A 22,547-nucleotide genomic window follows, 5' to 3' on the forward strand; every position below is an offset into this window, starting at 1 on the left:
ATGCTTATTTGCATTTAAAGAAACAATCTGTATAACATCCAAATGGCTAGTAAATAGGTTTAGTATTTAATACATGTTTGTATTTTTACCTTTTTGTATGATCAGTATTACTAGTCTGCGAGTCAAAATGGCTAAGGTATTTTCTAGCTGTCATTTTGAATTCAGAGCATTTAAATTTTTTTCACTTTTTAAAAGTTCCTGTAACCTGTTTAAATGTTGAAACAGCAATTTAGACATTGCTCATTACTCATTATCCATTTTTGTTATTTGGTAAGGGGATAGTCTTTTAAATGTGTAAAGTAGTTACATTGACATTAAAACTGGAGTATCTTTTATAAAATGCAGGCCTATTTTGAATGAGAGGGCAGGATTATTATCTCTTTCAAATTTAGTTAAGACATTAGAGATAGTTGCCTACTATATCACTGTAGTTCACTCAGTCAGGGCCAAATTTGGCAGTCTTTAATTGTGCAGAACTCCTATTGAGTTCAATGGAAGTCTTGCTTAAGTTAGAACCATAGAATTTGGTCCAATATAAGTTTGTCCCTTCCTGTCTTAAATGCTTTTTTGTGTGTGCCAGGGTGCATCCCAATATAGGGTTGCATGCACCTCATGCACATGAGACTAGGGGACATGTATGTGCCCTGTGTCTCCTTATGTGTTCATATAGAGGCATAAAAAGATCTGACGACCAACCCCCTGGTTCTTTGCTCAAGTTAAACTCCTTAATATTTTGAAAAATCTTTGTAATTATGGATGATCTTCTGTTTTGACTTGTTTGGTCAGACACCCTTCTATATGCTCCCACACTATACAGTATTTCTGTAATGGCAAACTCAAAACCTGCAGGCTTCAAGTCCTATCTATACTGTGATGGGCTAATTATCTTTAAGGACAGGCACAATAGGTGCCTCTTCCATCTTGGAAAATCTCATATTCTGAGAAGATGCTTGGTATGCTTATCCTGCTCCTCAAGGACTTTTTAGTTGTGAAGCTGTATCACCACCTTCTAGAGCAGTCCATAAAGGTCTCATCAGATTGAGAGGAAAGGAGCTCCAGAATCCTCCTTAATAGACAATCCTGCATCATCTAGCATCCCATTGAACAGACAAGTGACTCTTAAGAATATTATGGAGAAGTCAGCACCAAAGAGAGACCTGGTGACACCATTGGCACCAGGACCAAAGCAGACACCAACACCTCAGGCATAGAAGTTGTGCACTGAAAGGAGTCTCCTGCTTTGGTGATTGGAACAACCGAAGAAGGTCAGTGTCCTCCCACAAGACCTGGTAAAGCAAAATATTTCTTGATAAGTTCTCCAAACCCACAGCATCAAGGGCTGGGGAGAAGACTGCAATGCAGCAGATTACCAGCATTGATCTCAGTGCCAAAGGTGCTCCCAGGGGCATTGACCCCAGCCTTGTGGGAGGAGGCTTGGGTTGAACCAGGTCCATCCTGGTGCCAAGATATCCACTGCCACTGGTACCAAAAGTACCTTATTCATTGGTGCCGCTCCCTGAGGAGGTCTCCTTACTCCTTACCATCACTGGGACATGCTTTTTTCCCTGTCATCGTGCAGGGAACCATCCCTTTTGAAGTCTGCAGGTGTCATCACTGAGAGATCTATGGACTTCTACAGACCCCAACCACCAGCAGCACTCCAAGATTGGAATTGGTCCAGTCACCTGTACACATATGGGATGCCACCATGGGACTACCTTCACAGACACTGAGAAATCTGTATTGAGGGAGAGTTTTTTGCTCCAGCAGCTTCCCTGGCTGGACTGCCAACACTGGAATATCAAGAGGACTGGTATCCAGGGGCACAATATCAACACCCTGTTGTGCCTCCTAAGGACCTTTCCACATCATTGCCAGATGAAGTGATATGCTTGGCACTGGTACTGGAAGACTTCAGAGCTGTCCAGGAGCTTCTTGTGTGGATTGCTGAGACTCTAGAGAGCGAGACTTCAGTCATCTCAGAAAAGCCCCACAAACTATTGAACATCCTATCAGCTTCTGGTCCTTGCAGAATCATCCTCCCCATTAATGAAGGACTACTATACGACAGATGCCGGCCGTTATATCACCACCAGCAAAACATGTCGAGAAGAGGTGCCAGGTCCCCTTTATGGGGTTTGAGTACTTTTACACCAGAACACTGACTCCTTTAGTTATTTCAACTATATTTAAAAAGTCAAAGTCAAACGAGTACGCAAAGGACAAAGACTCCAAATGCTTAAACCTGTCTGGGAGGAAATCCTACTCATCAGCATTGCTACTGCTACAGCTGTAGGTGGCTTACGTCTGGCCCTGCTGGCTAAGTATGACTTTCTGACATGGGACAGGGTGACACCCTTCCTTGCAAAGCTCCCTCATGATAACATATAGGAATTCAAAGTCACAATAAAATGATAGCTTCAGCTGGCATTTGTTCTATCCTGCAATCAAACCCAAAATGCCTTATGAAATGTCTGTTGGAAACCTGCCTGGTTCTCTGCCAGCTTCCCTGCCAAGCTGCTGGAGAAACTGGGCTTTCAGAGTCCACGGCTCCAGAGCAGTTCAGCCCTCTGGACTGCCCCAAGGTTTCCCAGATCTGTGACTCCAGGAAAACCTTAATATGCCAGGGTTTCCAGGCTCCCTGCCATGGAGCTGTGATGTTGAAAACCTTGGAAGCCCTAGCTCTAACTGGGGTTTGGCTCCTGGTTCCTCAAGATGGCACTGGAAATCTTGACAACCCCAGCTTGAGCTCCCAGGGTTTGCAGCTCTAGGGCAGCCCCACTGTACAGACTTTTCCGGGCTGAGGACCCTAGAGCTTCCAGACCCCTTGGCCAGCTGGCTCATTGTACTGCTGATTCTTGTTCATATAACTACTTTACCAGTTCAAGTTTGAGGGTGAAATTAACACAATGGTTTTGTTGGTAGTATCTGGATAAAGCTGAAAACTCGTCAATGCTCTGTTTTCCTTTTGTTACAGCTTTTCCTACTTCTGACTCTGACCTGTCACTCCTAATACCATCTTGAAGTGCTGATGATTTCATACTTGCCCCATAGTAGCTTAAAACGTATTTTAAGTCAAGAGCCATGTACCACTTGTTGTGGCTGAAGTAGGTTATATATATCCAGATACTTTGTAATCTGTTTTCTTGAAATGCCAGTAGTATGCAAAGGGACCCTGGGCATAATTGTAGAGAACTTTGTCAGTTCTTGCAATATCTTCAAACTTTTAATTCCAGTAAATTCATCTTAATTTTGTTTGTTTGTTTGAAATTAGTTTCCATCCTTTATACATAGCCAAAAGAGGAACCCTCAGACTCATCTGAAGGATCCAGACATGGTGTGGGACTTCTGGAGCCTTCGTCCTGAATCTCTGCACCAGGTGGGAGCTTATTGCCTTTTGAACTCAACTTATTCTTCCATGAGCAGGGAACTCGCATATTAAATCATTGGGTTTTCTTATTTTTGGTGGGGTTTTTTTTTAAATATTTCAGTTTCTTGGACAGTCTGGGAATTTTTATTATCTTTTTGGACCAATAAGACTATATAATAATCTTAAATTATTAACAATTAACTGAAATTCAGTAAAACTCAAATTATGTACTTCTAGCCACCTGTTAAACTGTAACTACTGTACTAGGTTTTGGGTCTTTTAAAATTTTTCTGTAAAGTTAGCTAATGACTAGTTAAAGTGATTATCTAGTGTCCTTATTTTTCTTGGCTGTATTTTACTTGGACCAAGACAAAAGTAAAGAATTTAAGACTATCAGTATGTTAATATTGAATTAAAGCAGCTGAACCATTCAGAAACAGCAAAGATTTGCTGTTTAGTCAACCCAAGTATAAGAAAATTAACATTAAAAAAATTAAATGTTTCTGGGAGGATAATGCTGATATACTTCAAAGCTCAGTAACTTTAAGAAAAAGTGATATTAAAGGGTTTTGTGAAACCCCAAGTTCAAGAACAAACAGCATTTTCTGTGGCTATTGAATGCTATGCGTGGAATTCTCTACCTTGAAGGGTTTTGCTAAAACTGGTTTGTTCAGGATTTTAACTTTAAGTTCAAAATATGGTGCTTGCTGGAAAAGTTGTCAGTTAGCTCTAAAACTACAAGTAGCTAACTTACTCCTTTTGAAAAAACCATTGTAATCACACATGAGGTTGGTGTCCATCTTTCACTTCCTCGTTAAATACTTCATATAGACTTAACTTTATTGCATGTTCAGCATCTTCAATGATCCAGTTATTAGAGCTGTTGTGATTATGTTTCAGAAGTTGTCAAACAGGTCTTGGCACATGAACAATCATTATGGTCTGCAGCATAAGACAATTTCCATTTATACCGTTGATTAGAGGAGCCTGTGTGCTGTTTATGGATTAGTGACTTCATATTGCATCAGTTTACTAATTACTAGAATTGACTATGCCTTTTATTCAGGTATCTATCTTGTTCAGTGATCGTGGTATTCCAGATGGACACCGTCATATGCATGGATTCGGTTCCCATACCTTTAAACTGATTAATGCTCAAGGAAAAGCTGTTTACTGCAAATTTCATGCTAAGGTATTGGTTTTAAGTTTACCTACTTGGAAATATTTTGTGCTAAATACAAATCCACCGTTATAAATTGGAAGTACGATAGGGCAAAATGTTTTGCAATAGTTGGTTCTGCAGATTTTTATGCAAGTCTTGGCAATATTATATAATCTTGCAGGTCTCATTGAGGAAAGATCTTCACAGGCATTAGAGTAATAGTCTAATTTAAGAGTTCTGTAAAAGGTTTTCCCATATGCTTTACTGGTTGTTATTACAAGAATCTTTTCAATCCATCATTAAACATATATAAAGGTTGTCCCTGCTTTGATTTCCACTCTGCTTCCCACACGCTGTGACTAGCAGAGATTCTTCTTCGAAGGCCTTTGTATATTACCAGTTATGGTATTCAAGGTGTTTACACAGTGAGCTTCCGGAACCTTATGGAAAACCATGCTTGTTGTGCCTGCTGGAGCTCTCTTATGACACCACAGATTTTGGGTCTGAGGTTATATAAGGGAGGAGCAATCCTGCTGCCATTCAGTGCAGATGTAGGAATCCTACCTATGTCCATGCTCAATCCTATCACACTTTATTTTCCTCAAAGTTCTTTATATTTATTTAAGTACTAAAGAATAATTTCTAGTATAGTAAGGATTTGGGGGGGCTTGTGCATATTTCAGAAATTTTTATGGCATCTTAGTCTATTTTGTGCATGTGATGTACTTGGTTCCTTGGTTCAAACAGCCTAGGGTATAGTCCAGACAGGCATTCAGTAGATGCACTTCTTATCCAGGATTTTTCTGGAGTCCAGTACTTACTTGTAGTTCTCTTTTTGCTTAGGGGAATCACATCTCCTGGTGGGTGTGAGGTGTGTTGGGCTTTCACATCCGAAGTCCATAAAAACAGTCAAGGAAGGCTCCAGGCCTTCCTAATGCTGAAGTTTCAGCAGGCAAAATCTGCAGAACAGTCTGAGATCCATGGTCTGGGTTACATGTGAGGTTTGGACTGGCTGTCATTAGCATCTACAGTTTTAGATTCCTCAGGATTCCTCTGAGCCAATTTCAGTTCTTACCATCACTTGCCAGAAATAAGACTAAGTCTAATGTGGTTGTAGCTCCAGTTGGATTCAAGCCAAAGACCTTAAGTTAAGGGCTCTGGCTTTGGTAGCTCTTTGGAACTGAAGCCTTCAGACCCCTATCCCCAGCCTAGAAGGGAACTTCAGGGCCTAGCCTGTCCGAGAAGGTGCTGAAATGTCCTTAGGATCTTAAGCTAATTAAGGCTCCAGAAACTATTGCTGATGCATTGATTCCCAGTATAAAACCAAAAGAGCTTCCCTGAGAACTTGCTTTTTCTACTGCTAGTGTAGGCCTTTGAATCCTTGAACCCTTCCTAGCTTTGTTGAGGCAACTTTGAGCTTTTATTCTTTGCTCCAAAACACAAGGAAATGAGAATGCAGTTTCTAAAGACTGAAAAATATTTCAAAAGTAAAAAGCACCGTTCCAAAGAACATGCTTTGAATCAGTCTTTCAACACGAGACTGCTTCCCTCTTGCCCTCTGTTCACCCCCAAAACACCCTTCACAGGGGACGGTGGATTTGTGTAAAACACCTGTAGCTGGGTAGGAAGCCCTCTTTTTTTCTTTTTTTTCTTTTTTTTTTTTTAAGAGGGTATACCCCAGGGGACGTTTTTGTTCCATTCATGCCCCTTCTGTGTCTCCTGGGTGGCATAAAGGGGAATACAGAATCTGACCTATAGAGTCAAACAAAGAGTACATTAAGCAGTTACCTAATTTTATTATTTTAAAAATATTCTGTTATCTTGCTGAGCTCAGATTAATAGAGGACAATGTTCAGATTGTACTGTGGAGTGGCATTTAATTTACCTGCTGAAATTCAGATGTAAAGTGGAATATGCAAACAGTCTAATAGTTCTTCAGTTTGCTCTTTTTATTCCTGTGGTATTGCATAGCCAGTTTTGTTTAATTACAAATGATAATGAGTGTCACTTCTTCATTTAATTACTGTTAGACTGATCAGGGCATCAAAAACCTTTCTGTCGAAGAAGCAGGAAGACTGGCTTCCACTGATCCTGACTATGGATTGCGTGACCTTTACAATGCTATTGCCAATGGAAACTGTCCATCCTGGACTTTCTACATTCAGGTTATGACATTTGAAGAAGCAGAGAAGTTCCCGTTTAATCCTTTTGATGTAACTAAGGTAACTAACTAAGGGATGTGTGTGTGTGTGCGCGTGCATGCAATACAAAAAATAATATTAAAGTTGCAAAGTCAAGCAGTCAGATAGGAAATGCCAGTATTAGGTTGTTTGTGCAAACTTAATTCTCTCCTTTCTCCTTCTGCATATGCATTATGTCCTAACATCACATAAGTGCGTGGCAGAGCGAACAATAGAACCTTCTTCTCCTTGGTCCCAGTCTAATGCCTTAAACACAAAAAAAATCCTCCTTTTTTTTTTTTTTTTTTACTACCTCCTTCTTCATTCACTATTCATTATGTGCTCTGAGTGAGGATGGAATCTCAAAGTCAAATAATGTGATCATGTGAATAAAGAGCATATCATAATGCATACACACAATGGAGCCAAATAAGGCCACACGGCAACCTTAATTCTGGAATACTCTAACATTTGAGTGCTTTACTTTGCAATCTTATCGTGTAATTTCCTAAGTGTTTGTTTTCAGTTTTCTTTCAAGAAGAGAAAAATTCCATCCCGTGGAACTATTCCTGTCCCTCCTTCCACTCCTGCTCCAAGGAAAAAAAAAGGGGGGGGGGGAATGGGGTAGTGAGCAGGATTTGAGCCCAGGATTTCTAGATCCATACCACAGACCTCTATTACCATTGGAGATGACGGAGTAACTGGTAGCAGGAAAAGGCTATTAAACAGCATAGGGTGATGTGACACAGTTTGCCAGTGGATTATGCAGCTAGGTAGGTAATAGATATTTGGAGTTGGGAATCTTGGTGTCTGGTATTTGGCTCTGGAGGGCTGTGATCTAGTAGAGAGATTGGGAAGGTTCTTTTTGAAAGGCTGTATTGCTGTTTGAATCAGGCTTGGCTATGCAATGTTAGAAACCTGAGTTCTTTCCCCAGCTCTGATAGAAACTACCTTGAACAGCCGCTCAGTTACCCTATCATGTAAAATAGGGGCATGAAGCCTTCATCAATAGCGATGACGTTGCAGCATGAAGCATTAACACCAGTCCGTGGAAGAGGAGTTGAGACTGGAACTTATGGTCTCTTCCTTGCTCAGCACAATTTCCCTGAGGCCAAAAGGATGGGATCACTGCTGCTTCTGGGGCCCAATTCAAGCATAAGCTCTGTATCTACCACATAGGAAGCTGTGTAGCGGCCTGGGAGCATGCTTATTATAGATGGACCATGTTCTATGATTGTACCAGTAAGCTTCTGACAAGCTCTTCTGAGCATGTTCATATGGCAGGCTTTTTTCAGAGCCTCATAATTTAGCTAAATTTGGGTGGATTTTCCTGGGGAACAGTAAAATGTACCTCTCTGATCCCAGGTCTAATCCTCTGCCAATCATCAAGTTCTTGCTTCAAAGCATGGCAGTGGTAGAGTGCTTAAAAAAGAACTGTAGGGGAAAATGTTAACATTGGCAAGCCCTGCATGCTTTTATCTAACCTTCCTCTTAAAAGTGGTTAAACTATTTTTGTCAAATGATTATTTTATTTTTTAAAAAAAAAAAAAAAAAAAAGGAAAATTTCCACCTGAATTGTTACTGTTTGGCAAATGTATAAGCTGCTGAAAGCAAAAGTTTATAATGGAAAGTACTACTATATTTCTTAAAGTGTATACTCGCCTCCCCCTCCCAATATAATTCATTACCAAGATTAAATCCTAGGCACAATGACTGCATCAGGTAGTTGAATCTGTTTTCTTGCTGTGTTTTATAACATGTAGTAATCACAGTGTATGTATTATGTTTTCTAGGTTTGGCCTCACAAATGCTATCCTCTAATTCCTGTGGGCAAACTTGTCTTGAACAGGAACCCTGTCAATTATTTTGCAGAGGTAGAACAAATAGCCTTTGACCCAAGCAACATGCCACCAGGCATTGAACCTAGCCCTGATAAAATGTTACAGGTAAACAGAGCGGCTCGGTATATTACTCTGACACAGAGTAAATCTCCTACATGGCATTTTCTCTTTGTAAGGCTATGTCTACACTTAAACCAGTGGCACAGCTGCAGCACTCGGTGTAGATACTGATTACAGCGAACGAAGTGACATGAGAACCCCTGTATTTAATCCACCTCACTGAGAGATGGTAGCTAGGTCCAGGGAAAAAAATTCTTCCATTGACCTAGTGCTGTTTACACCAGGGATTAGGTTGGTTTAACAACATCACTTGGGGTATGTCTACACTAAGAAATTAGGTCGAATATATAGAAATTGGTTTTTTAGAAAGCATTTTTATACAGTCAATTGTGTGTGTCCCCACATAAATGCTCTAAGTAAGTGCATTTAGTCGGCGGAGTGCGTCCACAGTACCGAGGCAACCGTCGACTTCCAGAGCGTTGCACTGTGGGTAGCTATCCCACAGTCTCCGCTGCCCATTTGAATTCTGGATTGAAATCCCAATGCTTGATGAGGCAAAAACATTGTCATGGGTGGTTCTGGGTACATATCGTCAGGCCCCCCCTTCCCTCCCTCTGTGAAAGCAACGGCAGACAATCGTTTTGCGCCCTTTTTTCCTGGGTTACTCGTGCAGACGCCATACCACGGCAAGCATGGAGCCCGCTCAGCTCACTGTCATCATATGTCTCCTGGGTGCTGGCAGACATGGTACTGCATTGCTACACAGCAGCAGCTCATTGCCTTTTGGCAGCAGGCGGTGCATTATGACTGGTAGCCATCGTCGTCGTACTCCTGGGTGCTCTTTTAGCCAACCTCAGTGAGGTCGGTCGGGGCGCCTGGGCAGACATGGGAGCGACTCAGCCAGGTCATTTCCCTTTTTAAGCTTTGTCTCATGGAGATTCAGTCCTGCCGGCAGTTGTACTGCACCGTTTTCTGGTGAGCAGCCAGGAGACGACAATGGCCAGCAGTCGTACTGCACCGTCTGCTGCCAGCCCAAGATGTATAAAGATAGCTGAAGTGGATCAAAACAAGAAATAGACCAGATTTGTTTTGTATTCATTTGTATTCATTTTCTCCCCCCCCTCCCACTGTGAAATCAACGGCCTGCTAAACCCAGGGTTTTGAGTTCTATCCTTGAGGGGGCCATTCTGTTTCTCCTTGATGCAAAGCCACCCCCTTTGTTGATTTTAATTCCCTGTAAGCCAACCCTGTAAGCCATGTTGTCAGTCGCCCCTCCCTCCATCAGAGCAATGGCAGACAATCGTTTCGCGCCTTTTTTCAGCGCAGACGCCATAGCACTGGGAGCATGGAGCCTGCTCAGATCACCGCGGCAATTATGAGCACTATAAACACTGCACACATTATCCAGTAGGATATGCAGAACCATAACCTGCAAGAAAAGCGAAACCAGGGGAGGAGGAGGCGACTGCAGCGCAGTGACAAGAGTGATGAGGACATGGACATAGACTTCTCACAAAGTACGGGCCCCTGCAATGTGCACACCATGGTGTCAATTGGGCAGGTTCATGGCGTGGAACGCCAATTCTGGGCCCGGGAAACAAGCAAAAACTGCTGGGACCACATAGTGTTGCAGGTCTGGGATGATTCCCAGTGGCTGTGAAACTTTCGCATGCGTAAGGCATTTTCATGGAACTTTGTGACTTGCTTTCCCCTGCCCTGAAGTGCAAGAATACCAAGATGAGAGGAGCCCTCACAGTTGAGAAGCGAATGGCGATAGCCCTGTGGAAGCTTGCAACGCCAGACAGCTACCGGTCAGTCGGGAATCAATTTGGAGTGGGCAAATCTACTGTGGGGGCTTCTGTGATGCAAGTAGCCAACGCAATGACTGAGCTGCTGCTATCAAGGGTAGTGACTCTGGGAAATGTGGTCATAGTGGATGGCTTTGCTGCAATGGGATTCCCTAACTGTGGTGGGGCGATAGACGGAACCCATATCCCTATCTTGGCACTGGAGTACCAAGTCAGCAAGTACATAAACCGAAAGGGGTACTTTTCAATAGTGCTGCAAGCGCTGGTGGATCACAAGGGACGTTTCACCAACATCAACGTGGGATGGCCGGGAAAGGTACATGACGCTTGCATCTTCAGGAACTGTTCGTTTCAACAGTTACTCTGTTTCAATAGCTGCAGCAAGGGACTTACTTTCCAGACCAGAAAATAACCATTGGGGATGTTGAAATGCCTGTAGTTCTCCTTGGGGACCCAGCCTACCCCTTAATGCCATGGCTTATGAGGCCATACACAGGCTTCCTGGACAGTAGTCAGGAGCCGTTCAACTATAGGCTGAGCAAGTGCAGAATGGTGGTAGAATGTGCATTTGGGCATTTAAAAGCATGCTGGCACACTTTACTGAGTCGTTTAGACCTCAGCATAACCAATATTTCCATCGTTATTGCTGCTTGCTGTGCACTCCACAATATCTGTGAGAGTAAGGGGAAGATGTTTATGGTGGGGTGGGAGGTTGACGCAAATCGCCTGGCTGCTGATTATGCGCAGCCAGACACCAGGGCAGTTAGAAGAGCACAGGAGTGCACGGTGCACATCAGAGAGGCTTTGAAAACCAGTTTCAGGACTGGCCAGGCTACGGTGTGAAAGTTCTGTTTGTTTCTCCTTGATGGAAACAACCGCCCCCCCCCCCCCCCCGTTCACTCTTCTGTAAGCTAAGCACCCTCCCCTCCGCCCTTCGATCAACACTTGCAGAGGCAATAAAGTCGTTGTTGCTTCACATTCATGCATTCTTTATTTATTCATCACACAAGTAGGGGAATAACTGCCAAGGTAGCCCGGGAGGAGTGGTGGAGGAGGGAAGCACCAGGTGGGGTGGTGGAGGAGGGAAGAACAAGGCCACACAGCACTCTAAAACATATTGAATGCCAGCCTTCTGTTGCTTGGGCAATGCTCTGGGGTGGAGTGGCCGGAGGCCCCCCACCACGTTCTTGGACATCTGGGTGAGGAGGCTATGGAACTTGGATTGGTTACACAGGGTCTTTAGTGGCGGTCTGTGCTCCTGCTGCTTTTCCTGCAGCTCAACCATACACTGGAGCATATGACTTCGATCCTTCAGCAAGCTGACCCCATCTACCATCTTCAGCCCGCCACCTCTCCTCGCGGTCATATTGTGTTTTCCTGGACTCTGAGATTGTCTGCCTCCACGTATTTTGCTGTGCTCTGTCAGTGTGGGAGGACAGCATGAGGTCAGAGAACATTTCATCGCGAGTGCGGTTTTTTTTGCCTTCTAATCTTTGCTAGCCTCTGGGAAGGAGAAACATATGCAGCTGGTGGAGGGGGGGGGGGAAAAAAAGGAGAGTGGTAGTTAAAAAGACACATTTTATAGAACAGTGGGTACACACTTTCACCGTAAACCTTGCTGTTAACATTACATAGCATGTGCTTTCATTACAAGGTCGCATTTTGCCTCTTATTGAGGGTATACTGGTTTGGTGTGAGAGATCACTCACAGAGGGCCAGGCAACAGAATTCGGCTTGCAGGCAGCCATGGTAAGCCAGAGTCTTTTGGCTTCTTTAACCTTCATAACATGTGGGAATGGTTTCATACAGCAGCGCCCTCATTTCCCACACAAAGTAGCCGTTGGGTTGGCCATTTAAAATCAGTTGGCAGTTTAAAAGGAGGGGCTGTGGTTTCCGTGTTAAGGTGCAGCAGAAACCCAGCTAGCACCGTGCCCCCACACCCAATTCTCTGGGATGATGGCATCACCGCTCCCCCCACCGCGTGGCTAACAGCAGGGAAGATTTCTGTTCAGCCACAGGCAAACAGCCCAGCAGGAACGGGCACCTCTGAATGTCTGCTTACTAAAACCACCCTATTTCAACCAGGTGACCATGAATGATATCACTCTTCTGAGGGTAACACAGAGATAAAGAACAGATGTTTGAATGCCAGCAAACGCTGGGACCATACGCTGCAATGCTTTGTTCTGCAATGATTCCTGACTACGTGCTGCTGGCCTGGTGTGGTAAAGTGTCCTACAATGGTAGGACGGAATAAGGCTGCCCTCTCCAGAAACCTTTTGCAAAGGCTTTGGGAGTACATCCAGGAGAGCTTTATGGAGATGTCCCTGGAGGATTTCCGCTCCATCCCCAGACACGTTAACAGACTTTTCTAGTAGCTGTACTGGCCACGAATGCCAGTGCAAATTAATCATTAAACACGCTTGCTTTTAAACCATGTGTAATATTTACAAAGGTACACTCACCACAGGTCCCTTCTCCACCTTCAGGATCCAGGAGCCCACCTTGGGTGGATTCGGGGGGGTACTGGCTTCAGGTCCAGGGTGATAAACAGATCCTGGCTGTTGGTGAAACTGGTTTCTCAGCTTCCTTGCTGTGAACTATCTACAACCTCCTCCTCCTCCTCCTCATCTTTCTTGCCCCCAAAACCCGCTTCCATGTTGCCTCCCACTCCTTGGATGGATTCCAGCATGGATTAGTCTCCCCATACAGCGATCGGATCCCGTACCTCCCATTCTGTCCATGCTGGAGCTCTTCGGCAATTCTGGGACTGCATGGTTTCCTGTGCTGATGGGCTCTGCATGGTGACCTGTGCAGGTGAGCTCGCCACGCTGGCCAAACAGGAAATGAGTTTCAAAAGTTAGCCGGCCTTTTCCTGTCTACGTGGCCAGTGCATCTGAGTTGAGAGCGCTGTCCAGAGCAGTCACAACTGAGAACTCTGGGATAGCTCCCGGAGGCCAAAACCAAGCAGCCAGAGGCCAATACCGTCGAATTGCATCCACACTACCCCAAATTTGACCCAGCAAGGCCGATTTCGGCGCTAATCCCCTCGTCGGGGGTGGAGTAAAGAAATAGATGTTAAGAGCCCTTTAAGTCGAAAAAAAGGGCTTCGTCGTGTGGACGGGTGCAGGGTTAAGTCGAGGTAATGTTGCCAAATTCAACTTAAACTCGTAGGGTAGACCAGGCCTTAGAGATGTGGATATTTCACACCCCTGAGCAATGTAGTTGGTTCAGCATAACTTTTTAGTGTTTATGCCTAACGCTTTCGTATTATTGTGGGTGTTACTGTAATAAAATATCCTGATAGGTGATATAACATCTTTTGATTATCCCATGTTTATGATTTTACTCTGTACTGATCTCTTCATTTGGATTGGTGAATTCCACATCAGCTTTGATAGCCTAATTTCTACACTGAGTCATGCTGAGCATTTCATTTTTCTCTCATCATCTTCAATTCTTAACTCCTTCTCTCTCTAGTCATGCTTTTTAATTAAATGTTGAACGACCAAGTCAATATGTCTCAAGCATTTGGAAATAAGTAATTTAATTACAATATTAGTGTGTAGCCTAGAATGGCTACAGCCACTTACCTTGATCTCAGTGGTGTACAACTGCACTTCAAGTGCTGTAAAATACACCTGCATTTATTACCAGTCACAAAATCAGAGGCCGTTTCTCAAAAACAAGCCCCCAGATTTTTAAAACTAATGGAAGTCCATTTTAAGTAACTGCTAATAGTACTTCTAGTACTGTGTGTGCAAATATTTATGCTTTTTTATGCTTTTTCAAGTATAAATATTTATAATTCATTTATTAATAATTTGAAAAGGTCTCAGATTTCTTAGCACAGGTTTTTTGTACACTTCTCTCACCTGGTTTGCCAGTTAACTTCTTTCTCCCAAACCATAATTCCAGGAGGCTTCTACTTTCTGCAGATACTTCATTCAATACACACACTTACTCCTAGAACTATAGGGATTCTAAGACTAAACTAGTTTCCTTCCATTAAATCATGGAAGCAGGTGAATCAATTACAAAATTGATGTGATTAGTTAAACAATAAGAGATTAAAGGCTTTAACTGACTAGTAAATTTTTGAGCTTGGCATAGTCTATAGTAAATAGTGCCCGTGATTATTATGGAGCTAATATAAAGTCTTCTCATTTTCAGATTAGATGTTCTTTTGATCATTCCTTCTGTCATCCCCTTCATGGTTTGGCTTACAGTGGGGATTTTAATTTCTGTTCTCCTAAAGCAGTAAATGGTTTGTTTCTGGTATTATGTAAGGAGGCATTTATTAAAATACAGTCACTGCAATATTGTCATGGGAATATGAAAAAAAAATAGGTGGGCTATGACACACACACACACTTTTTCAGAAAGAATCCTTGAAAGTTCAGGACAGCTTATCATATTGACATTTTATCTGTGAGGATTAAGGATTATGAAATGATTATTTCCATGTTGCAAAATGTGCATTTCATTATATAACTGCTCATTTCAGTGATTAGTTTCAAAAGGTGGTCATGAAAAATATGCCCAGGGTCAAACTGATTGCCCTATGTGGTGTTGGGAAGGAATTTCCCCCCCAGTCAGGTTGGCAGTGACTGTGGGAGGTTTTGATCATCTTCTGCAGGGTGGGGTGCTAGTCACTTTCCAGGATTATCAGAATATATCTCACTTAATTTCCCTGCCATTGTGGGGACTTCAGGCATTGTTACACCTAAGTCCTCCTATTCTCTGCCCGTGACACACAATATTCTAGTCTCCTGTGATCTGTAATACTTTGGTCTAGTTTAGGTTGCTTGTGATATACAGGAGTTCAGATAGATCATCTGGTGGTCCCGTCCGGCCTTAAACTCTGACTAAATATAAAAAAATGTTGAATATACAACATGTCATTGTGATTTTTTAGGGTCGTCTTTTCTCATATCCTGATACTCACCGACACCGTTTAGGACCCAACTACCTACAAATACCTGTGAATTGTCCCTATAGGACTCGTGTGGCCAACTATCAGAGAGATGGACCTATGTGTGTGTTTGACAACCAAGGTATCCTGAAAATATTTCTGAATGTAATATATTTGCATTATGTATATAGGCATTAAATGATTTGTCTGATCTTGAAGATCAGCCCATCCATTAGCAGGAGTAGTTGAAAACAAACTGCTCTAAGCAGTGATCCACTAAAATACTCTTTTCAGTGTCTTTGTAGCAGTAACAGACTGAACATATTCTGCTCCATTTACATTGTTTCCTAAATAACGAGCTTTACCTTTTTTTCCTAATTCAAGTGTGGTAGACGTATGCAGAAGCTGCTCCTTTAATAAGGACTTTTCTAAATTTTCAGAGTCATGGATCCATAATATTTAAGTGCATGCCATTGTTAATATCTGATCAGTTTTCATCATTTATGCACAGAGATGTAGGTATAGACCTCAGTATTGATGCAAAAATGGTTGTTATTTATTCTTCTGTTACTTGGACCTTTATTGAATTCCAAAGAGATACTTACAATTGTTTTCATAGATACAAGGCTTGGAGAATAATAGCTTACATGCTTATATTTTTAGTTAATTATTTAATTATATGAAATGTTCAAGCTAAAAAAGTCCTTTCTATCAATGTGAAAGGCCCCTGTGTGTCAGAGTGATACATCTCTAAAACTTCTAGTTGTGTTTACACAGTTGCTGGAATGCAAATTTATATTTTTTGTGTGTTAATATTCTATATTTTTTTTAAAATAATTTTTGAAAGATGTTGCAGTGTTAGTGATTTTTGCCTTATAAGAATATTTGATAGGAGTCTTTAATTACAAGTTGTAAATGTACTACAGATGTCTGGTTGTAAGTCTAGGAACCATGTGGTCAAAAAGGCAAACAAACCAACATGTATGCCTTATCAAAGAGTAGAACACATCCCTCATGTATAAGATACCAGTTTGTTATAGATATTATCTTTATCTCAAGACAACAGATGTTGTAAGATGTTTGTTTGAAAAAAAGTCCTAATTGTATAAAAGAATGTGAGGATGTTCTTATTCAGAAAATTGCAAAAAGAAGTAATGCTTAGGATGTGTTACCAGAACTATAAACCAAGGGGGGAAAGTGGGTCTCTTAGTCCTCCTCTTTGCAAAGAAAAATCTTAGTTTAAACCCACAAAAAGAATTCTAGACATATCCTTTATTGAAATTGATTTCTTACGTAAACACTCAAAGTTTTCATGGTTTAAATTTGAATGAGAATATTTGTGATTGGGAAATATTTTACAGAAGATATTAATTACGTCCCTCCTTTCCATGTTTAAGGTGTAAGAAAACCTGTGCTTCTCAAATTCTGAAAATTGCATACAATTGTTTTTGAGATATTTGCAGTTTTGCATCTAAATGCAAGCCATCATATAATAACTGCCTGATTCCATGGTTATGTGAATTGTGAAATATTTTATGTACAAATATATTAAGATCATTTGATGCTATAACTGGTTAGTAATACAAGCCATTTTAATATAAAATATTGATAACTAATTCTCCAGTTAATATCTGGCATTGCTTAAGCAACTAGTTACCAAACTCAGACAATAACCTTCTCTCCAAGAATGGTAAGAAAAAAAGACAATACCATCTGTGATGACCATTTAAGTTCAAAGACACTCTTAAGTAGGGATGTAATCAGCCATTTAAACAAAATATTTTTTAGTAGTTTAAACAGTTAACTTTTTAAATGGTAACTGATTAAAGGGCTGGCTGTTGTGTGGCTGGGGCCAATCTTGTTGGCATGCGGCTGGGGCTGATCCGACCGCGCCGGCCAGTGCGGGGGTTAACAGTTAAGGCGGGGTAACCGGTAAGACTAATGCTTAACTGGTTAACATTTTACATCCCTACTCTTAAGAACTATGTAATTTTTCCAAAAAATTACTTTCAGAGCTCAGAGGAAATAGTGTTTGGACTCATTTGAAAGGGAATTCCAACTTCTTGTGAGCCCTGGTGGAGTTCAAAGGATGTCTCAATAAATGTATTGAATAAAAAGTTAAAATTCTATGCTTAAAGATGTTTTGCTGATTTACTACCACAAAGACGAATGCAAAATAACCACAAAGTTGAAGAATTACAATCCTACTACATATTCGGTAGCATATGGCATATTCATAAGCTGAAGGTATACACTAAGATCATCAGACAAAGGTGTTAAGGCACTGAACTGTGACAAACTGATATCTGAAGCAACCAAGCCCCTAAAAGAGGGGTTTCTTCCCTCTACAAAGAGATAATAAATCTCTCTGAACTGAGGGAGTAAACAGCAGCACTCAGTTCAGCACAGTTCACCTCTTTACAAGCAAGCAGCAGCAGCAAGATAGCTGACAAGGCAAAGAAGCCACAGCACAGCTTCAAGGAGAAGCAGCCTCCCAATGCAGCACTGCTTCTGCAACATGTCACCTAGACTTCAGCATCGTTGGTGAGATGGAGTTAACAAAAGCAGTGCCAAAGGATTTGCCTAAATTTTTCCTGTAATAATTTTAATGGGATAGTGAAATGGTATTGTAATTTAAGGTATTAACAGCTTCTCCTATTAAAAGCCAGAATATTTAGACTATGTATTCTTAGAAAGGAAACATGAGCTAACCTTGGTAAACTGCAAGAAATAATGGGATTTAATTTGAATGTAAGATTCTTAATTTTCATTCATTTTCCTGCATCAAGACTCTACCTTGACTGGCTTCTTTTAATTAACCAAGTCAAACACTTTGATTTCATACGATCTTAGTTAAGATTACTTAACTCTGCCTATTTATAAACTGTTTAGGTTGTCCATGATAAACCATACAGGACTCATCAATCCTTAAACAAAATTCCTTTGCTCCTGGTTATCCATGAGATAATAAGGCTATGTCTGCACTACGGCCCTTATAGCAGCAGAGCTATACCACTACAGCTGTGCGGCTGTAAGGTCTCCTGTGTAGCTGCTCTATGCCAATGGGAGAGATCTCTCCCTTTACCATAATTAAATGACCCCAAATGAGTGATAGAAGCTATGTCAGCGGGAGAGCGTCTCCACACCCGTGCTTTTGTTGGTGAAACTTACATTGGTCAGGGATGTGTTTTTTCACACCCCTGGCCGACAAAAGTTTTACTAACAAAAGTGCTAGCGTAGACATAGTCTAAGAAAGGACTCAGTACTGATATTGGGGAAAATACAGACTTTGCTTTTGCTTTTGGTAGAAAAGAGCATGCCCAGCAGAGGTAGACCCAATGTTAAGGCATAAATCTCTGTTCAAAGTTCACCAGAGAAAGATGTACTGTAGTAAATGTCACTTACAGCTTGTATGCTATGGTTCTCTTTTCCTTTCCTAGCCATTATTAATGAATTATTAGTCATTACATTTATTAGTCAATCATTATTAATAGATTATTTTGTTTGTCTTTAATTGTGGTATTCCCATAGCAATGATGAACCCCATTTGACTAAAATTGTGGGAGTAACATCCCTGAATTGGCATTGGTATGGCATGCCATTTCTTATTTTGCTAGACTGTAAATTTAAGTAATTTTTGGATAAAGTTAGTTGATGCTTAACAATTTAAAACACCCTCTTCATCTTTCACAGGCCTTGATCCTACAAGATGCTGAGCATTTTGGCCCCTGATCCAGCAAAACATGATTAACTGTTAGGTATGTGAGTGGTCCCATTGAAGTCAGTGGTATCTAAAGTAAATGGGACTACTCATAGGTTTAAAGTTAAGCATGTGTTCAACTGTTTTGCTAGATTGTGGTCAGAGCACTTGGCATCTTGCATAATTGAGCCATTAAAAATATGGGATGGGAGACAGTATGTGCAGGTGACTGAGCCTCCTTTTTGCACAGAACAGGTTCCCTCCACACAGGGAGGGGGGTTTAGATCCTGCCTTAATTTTTAATACCAGGAATTTTAAAGAAAACTCAGGAAATTAGAAATGGGTAGATTCAAATCTAGATACTAGAGCTGGTTCGAAAATTTTCGTTGAAAGTTTTCCTTCAGAAAATGTCATTTTGACAAAACTGTGGGGGGTTTTTTTGTTGTTTTTTTTCTTTAAAATTTCCCACGAACATTCTAAAATTTAGAAATTTTTGTTTGAGAACTCAATTTCAGAAAAATGGAAATAATTGTTTTAAAACTAACTTTTATATTTTTAGGTGCATTATTTCATGATACCTGTAGTAATAGTGCTTAATGTGATTGACATTTGAAATATTCTATTTTATTTTTTCAGAATTTCCATTTCACAGGAAATTTTGCTTTTGTTCCGATTTAGAACAAAAACAAATGTTCAAAATTCCAAGTTTTGACCAGCTATATCAGATATGGGTTTGAGGCTGCAGAACATTGTAACTGCTGAGCTATATCTTTTGAAGAGGGTGAGGCAAAGTGTTGGCAGCTGTTTTACAAAGAAAGCGAAGGAAATATAAGCATGATAACCGGGTAAAAGGATTATCTAAATCAGTTTGAATATATTCCTTCAAGTGTGCTTTATAATTTCACTGTCTCCTAATTTAAACTAAAAGGACTGATATTTTGATCTTTTCTTTTAAAGGTGGTGCCCCAAATTATTATCCAAACAGTTTTACTGGTCCTGAAGATCAGCCCAATTTGAAGGAGAGCCGCATGTCTGTCGCATGCTATGATGTGCAGCGCTTCAATAGTGGAAATGAGGATAATGTGTCTCAGGTATGCTGTGTGAAAAGGACTTATTATAACATTGTTCTGGAATTTGACTGTGTTATCTGGATGTTGGTTTTCCCTTGAAGCATCTAGCCTAAATTTAAGGCCAGTTCTGAGGAGGCCTCGAAAGATCTTTTGTCAATTAATTTCAAGTAGGGCTGCAAATTAATTACTCACGTGATTAACTAAAAAAAATTGTGATTAATTGAACTGTTAAACAATAATACAGTACCAGTTTAAATTTATAAATATTTTTGGATGTTTTCTACATTTTCAAATATACTGATTTCAATTTCAAGACAGAATACAAAGTGTACAGTGCTCACTTTATATTTTCGAATTTGTATTTTTCAGTTCACCTCATACAAGTACTATAGTGTGATCTCTATCGTGAAAGTGAAACTTACAAATGTAGGTTTGTTTATTTGCTGGCTCATCATTTGAGGCTGTTATAACATGAAATATATGGCAGAATGCGGGTAACACACAGAGCAGGAGACATACAGTTCTTCCTCAAGGAATTCAGTCACAAATTTAATTAACGCATTATTTTTTTTAGTGAGTGTCATCAGCATGGACGCATGTCCTCTGGAAAGGCGGCCGAAGCATGAATATTTAGCATATTTGACACACAAATACTTTGCAATGCCAGCTGCAAAAGTGCCATGTGAACACCTGTTTTCACTTTCAGGGGACATTGTAAATAAGAAGTGGGCAACATTGTAATTCCGTAAATGTAAACAAAAACTTGTTTGTCTTAGCAATTGGCTGAATAAGAAGTGAGACTGAGTGGACTTATAGGCTCTAAAGGTTTACATTGTTTTGTTTTTGAGTGCAGTTGTGTAACAAAAAAAATAAGTCTACTTTTATAAGTGCACTTTCATGATAAAGATCTCACTACAGTACTTTTATGAGGTGAATTGAAGAATTCTATATTTTTTACAGTGCAAATATTTGTAATAAACAAAGTGAGTACTGTACACTTTGTATTCTGTGTTGTAACTGAAATCAGTATATTAAATATAGAAACATCCATACCTTTATTATAATTTTCAATTGGTATTCTGTTATTGTTTAACAGTGCGATTAAAACTGCGATTAACTGAGATTAACTTTTTAAATCTTGCAATTAATCAAGATTAATTTTTTTGATAGTTTGACAGCCCTAATTTCAAGGACTGCTTTGACTTTGACTGCCCAGTGAAAAAGCTGTGGTTCCTCACAACTCATTCTTCCACAGCACTTTCTTCAACTCAGATATGACCAGTTCAAATTTTCATGTACATTTCTTTGCATGCAAAATTGCACCTGCAAAAGTGAGGGTCACCTGTTTTATTGCAGTGTGATACCAAGAGAATATAAAGTCCAATATTTTACCAGAAACATATTTTCTCCACATTTTATCACTTTTCTCTAGGTATCTTGGTAACACTTCCCCTACTCTTAAGAACCACACTTTCCTTAGAATACTGTCATTTCAGTTAACCTTTAAGAAATGTTTCTTTACACTAAGTAATGCAAATAGTAAATTTTTTGGGGCAACCTGAACACGAATACCCAGATGCAGAATTTAGCTCTCTTTTTTCCGAGCTTGATGTAATTAGTTGCTGCAGATATCTATAACATTTGTATCACATTGTGTTAATTCCAACAGAACTGGATTACATTGATGTATAAGATAATTAAAGTAATTAAATAGCAGTGAACACAGAATTTGTGACATAACGCTAGAAACAGTGTTGCCAGTACATTTGCAAATCTCATTCATAAGCTTTTTTTATAGATAGTGTCAGAGGAGAAATATGTAATTGTAAGATACAGTTGTAAATTACTTCCTGAAATAGTCCAATATTAATTTTAGAAACTGGAAGAGTAGTTAAAAATTGACTTGTTAAAATGGACTTGTCTTGTAAAGGAGATGTAAAAAATTTCAAAATTTAATTTTGCTAAACTATCTAGCAGAATAGTGTTAATGGTTCTAGGAAGCAGAATGGCTGCATCTTTAATCTAATGTTGACTTGGAACCGCTACTTTCATCAGCAGCATGTCATTCTCTTTGCCTCTTCCGTATTCATTCCCTCATGTAAAAACTTAGAGTTGTACATCACGGCGGGAAGCAGTTGGACTATGCTGGGGAAAATACCAACCAATATTTCATGCTTTCTTGCAATAGTTTAAAGACCTGAGCTTTAACAGTTTAACTACTGTTAATGAGGAGCTTTTGATAGAATCAGATTAAAACAGGCCCTGCCTTACATAAACTAAACTACTGACTTCAATCCTAAGGTGAGAGACTTCTATACCAAAGTGCTGAAAGAAGATGAACGCCAAAGACTGTGTGAGAACATTGCTAGCCATCTTAAAGATGCTCAGCATTTCATCCAGAAGAAAGCTGTAAGTACAGTAAAAGCTTTATCGGGCACTTT

General features: G+C 40.4%; 1 protein-coding gene across 2 annotated transcripts in view; it reads left to right on the forward strand.

The window, feature by feature from the left end:
• The window catches only part of CAT (catalase), a 37,578-nt gene that overhangs the window by 12,283 nt on the left and 2,748 nt on the right, over positions 1 to 22,547 (forward strand). For both annotated transcript variants that reach the window (XM_074955261.1, XM_074955262.1), the window contains 7 exons: positions 3,275 to 3,379; positions 4,437 to 4,562; positions 6,563 to 6,754; positions 8,506 to 8,658; positions 15,340 to 15,478; positions 19,994 to 20,127; positions 22,408 to 22,515. In XM_074955261.1, the coding sequence (XP_074811362.1) occupies positions 3,275 to 3,379; positions 4,437 to 4,562; positions 6,563 to 6,754; positions 8,506 to 8,658; positions 15,340 to 15,478; positions 19,994 to 20,127; positions 22,408 to 22,515 (957 nt within the window). The remainder of the gene's footprint in view (positions 1 to 3,274; positions 3,380 to 4,436; positions 4,563 to 6,562; positions 6,755 to 8,505; positions 8,659 to 15,339; positions 15,479 to 19,993; positions 20,128 to 22,407; positions 22,516 to 22,547) is intronic.

This window comes from Natator depressus, chromosome 6 (assembly GCF_965152275.1).
Source record: "Natator depressus isolate rNatDep1 chromosome 6, rNatDep2.hap1, whole genome shotgun sequence".
NCBI classification, from domain to species: Eukaryota; Metazoa; Chordata; order Testudines; family Cheloniidae; genus Natator; species Natator depressus.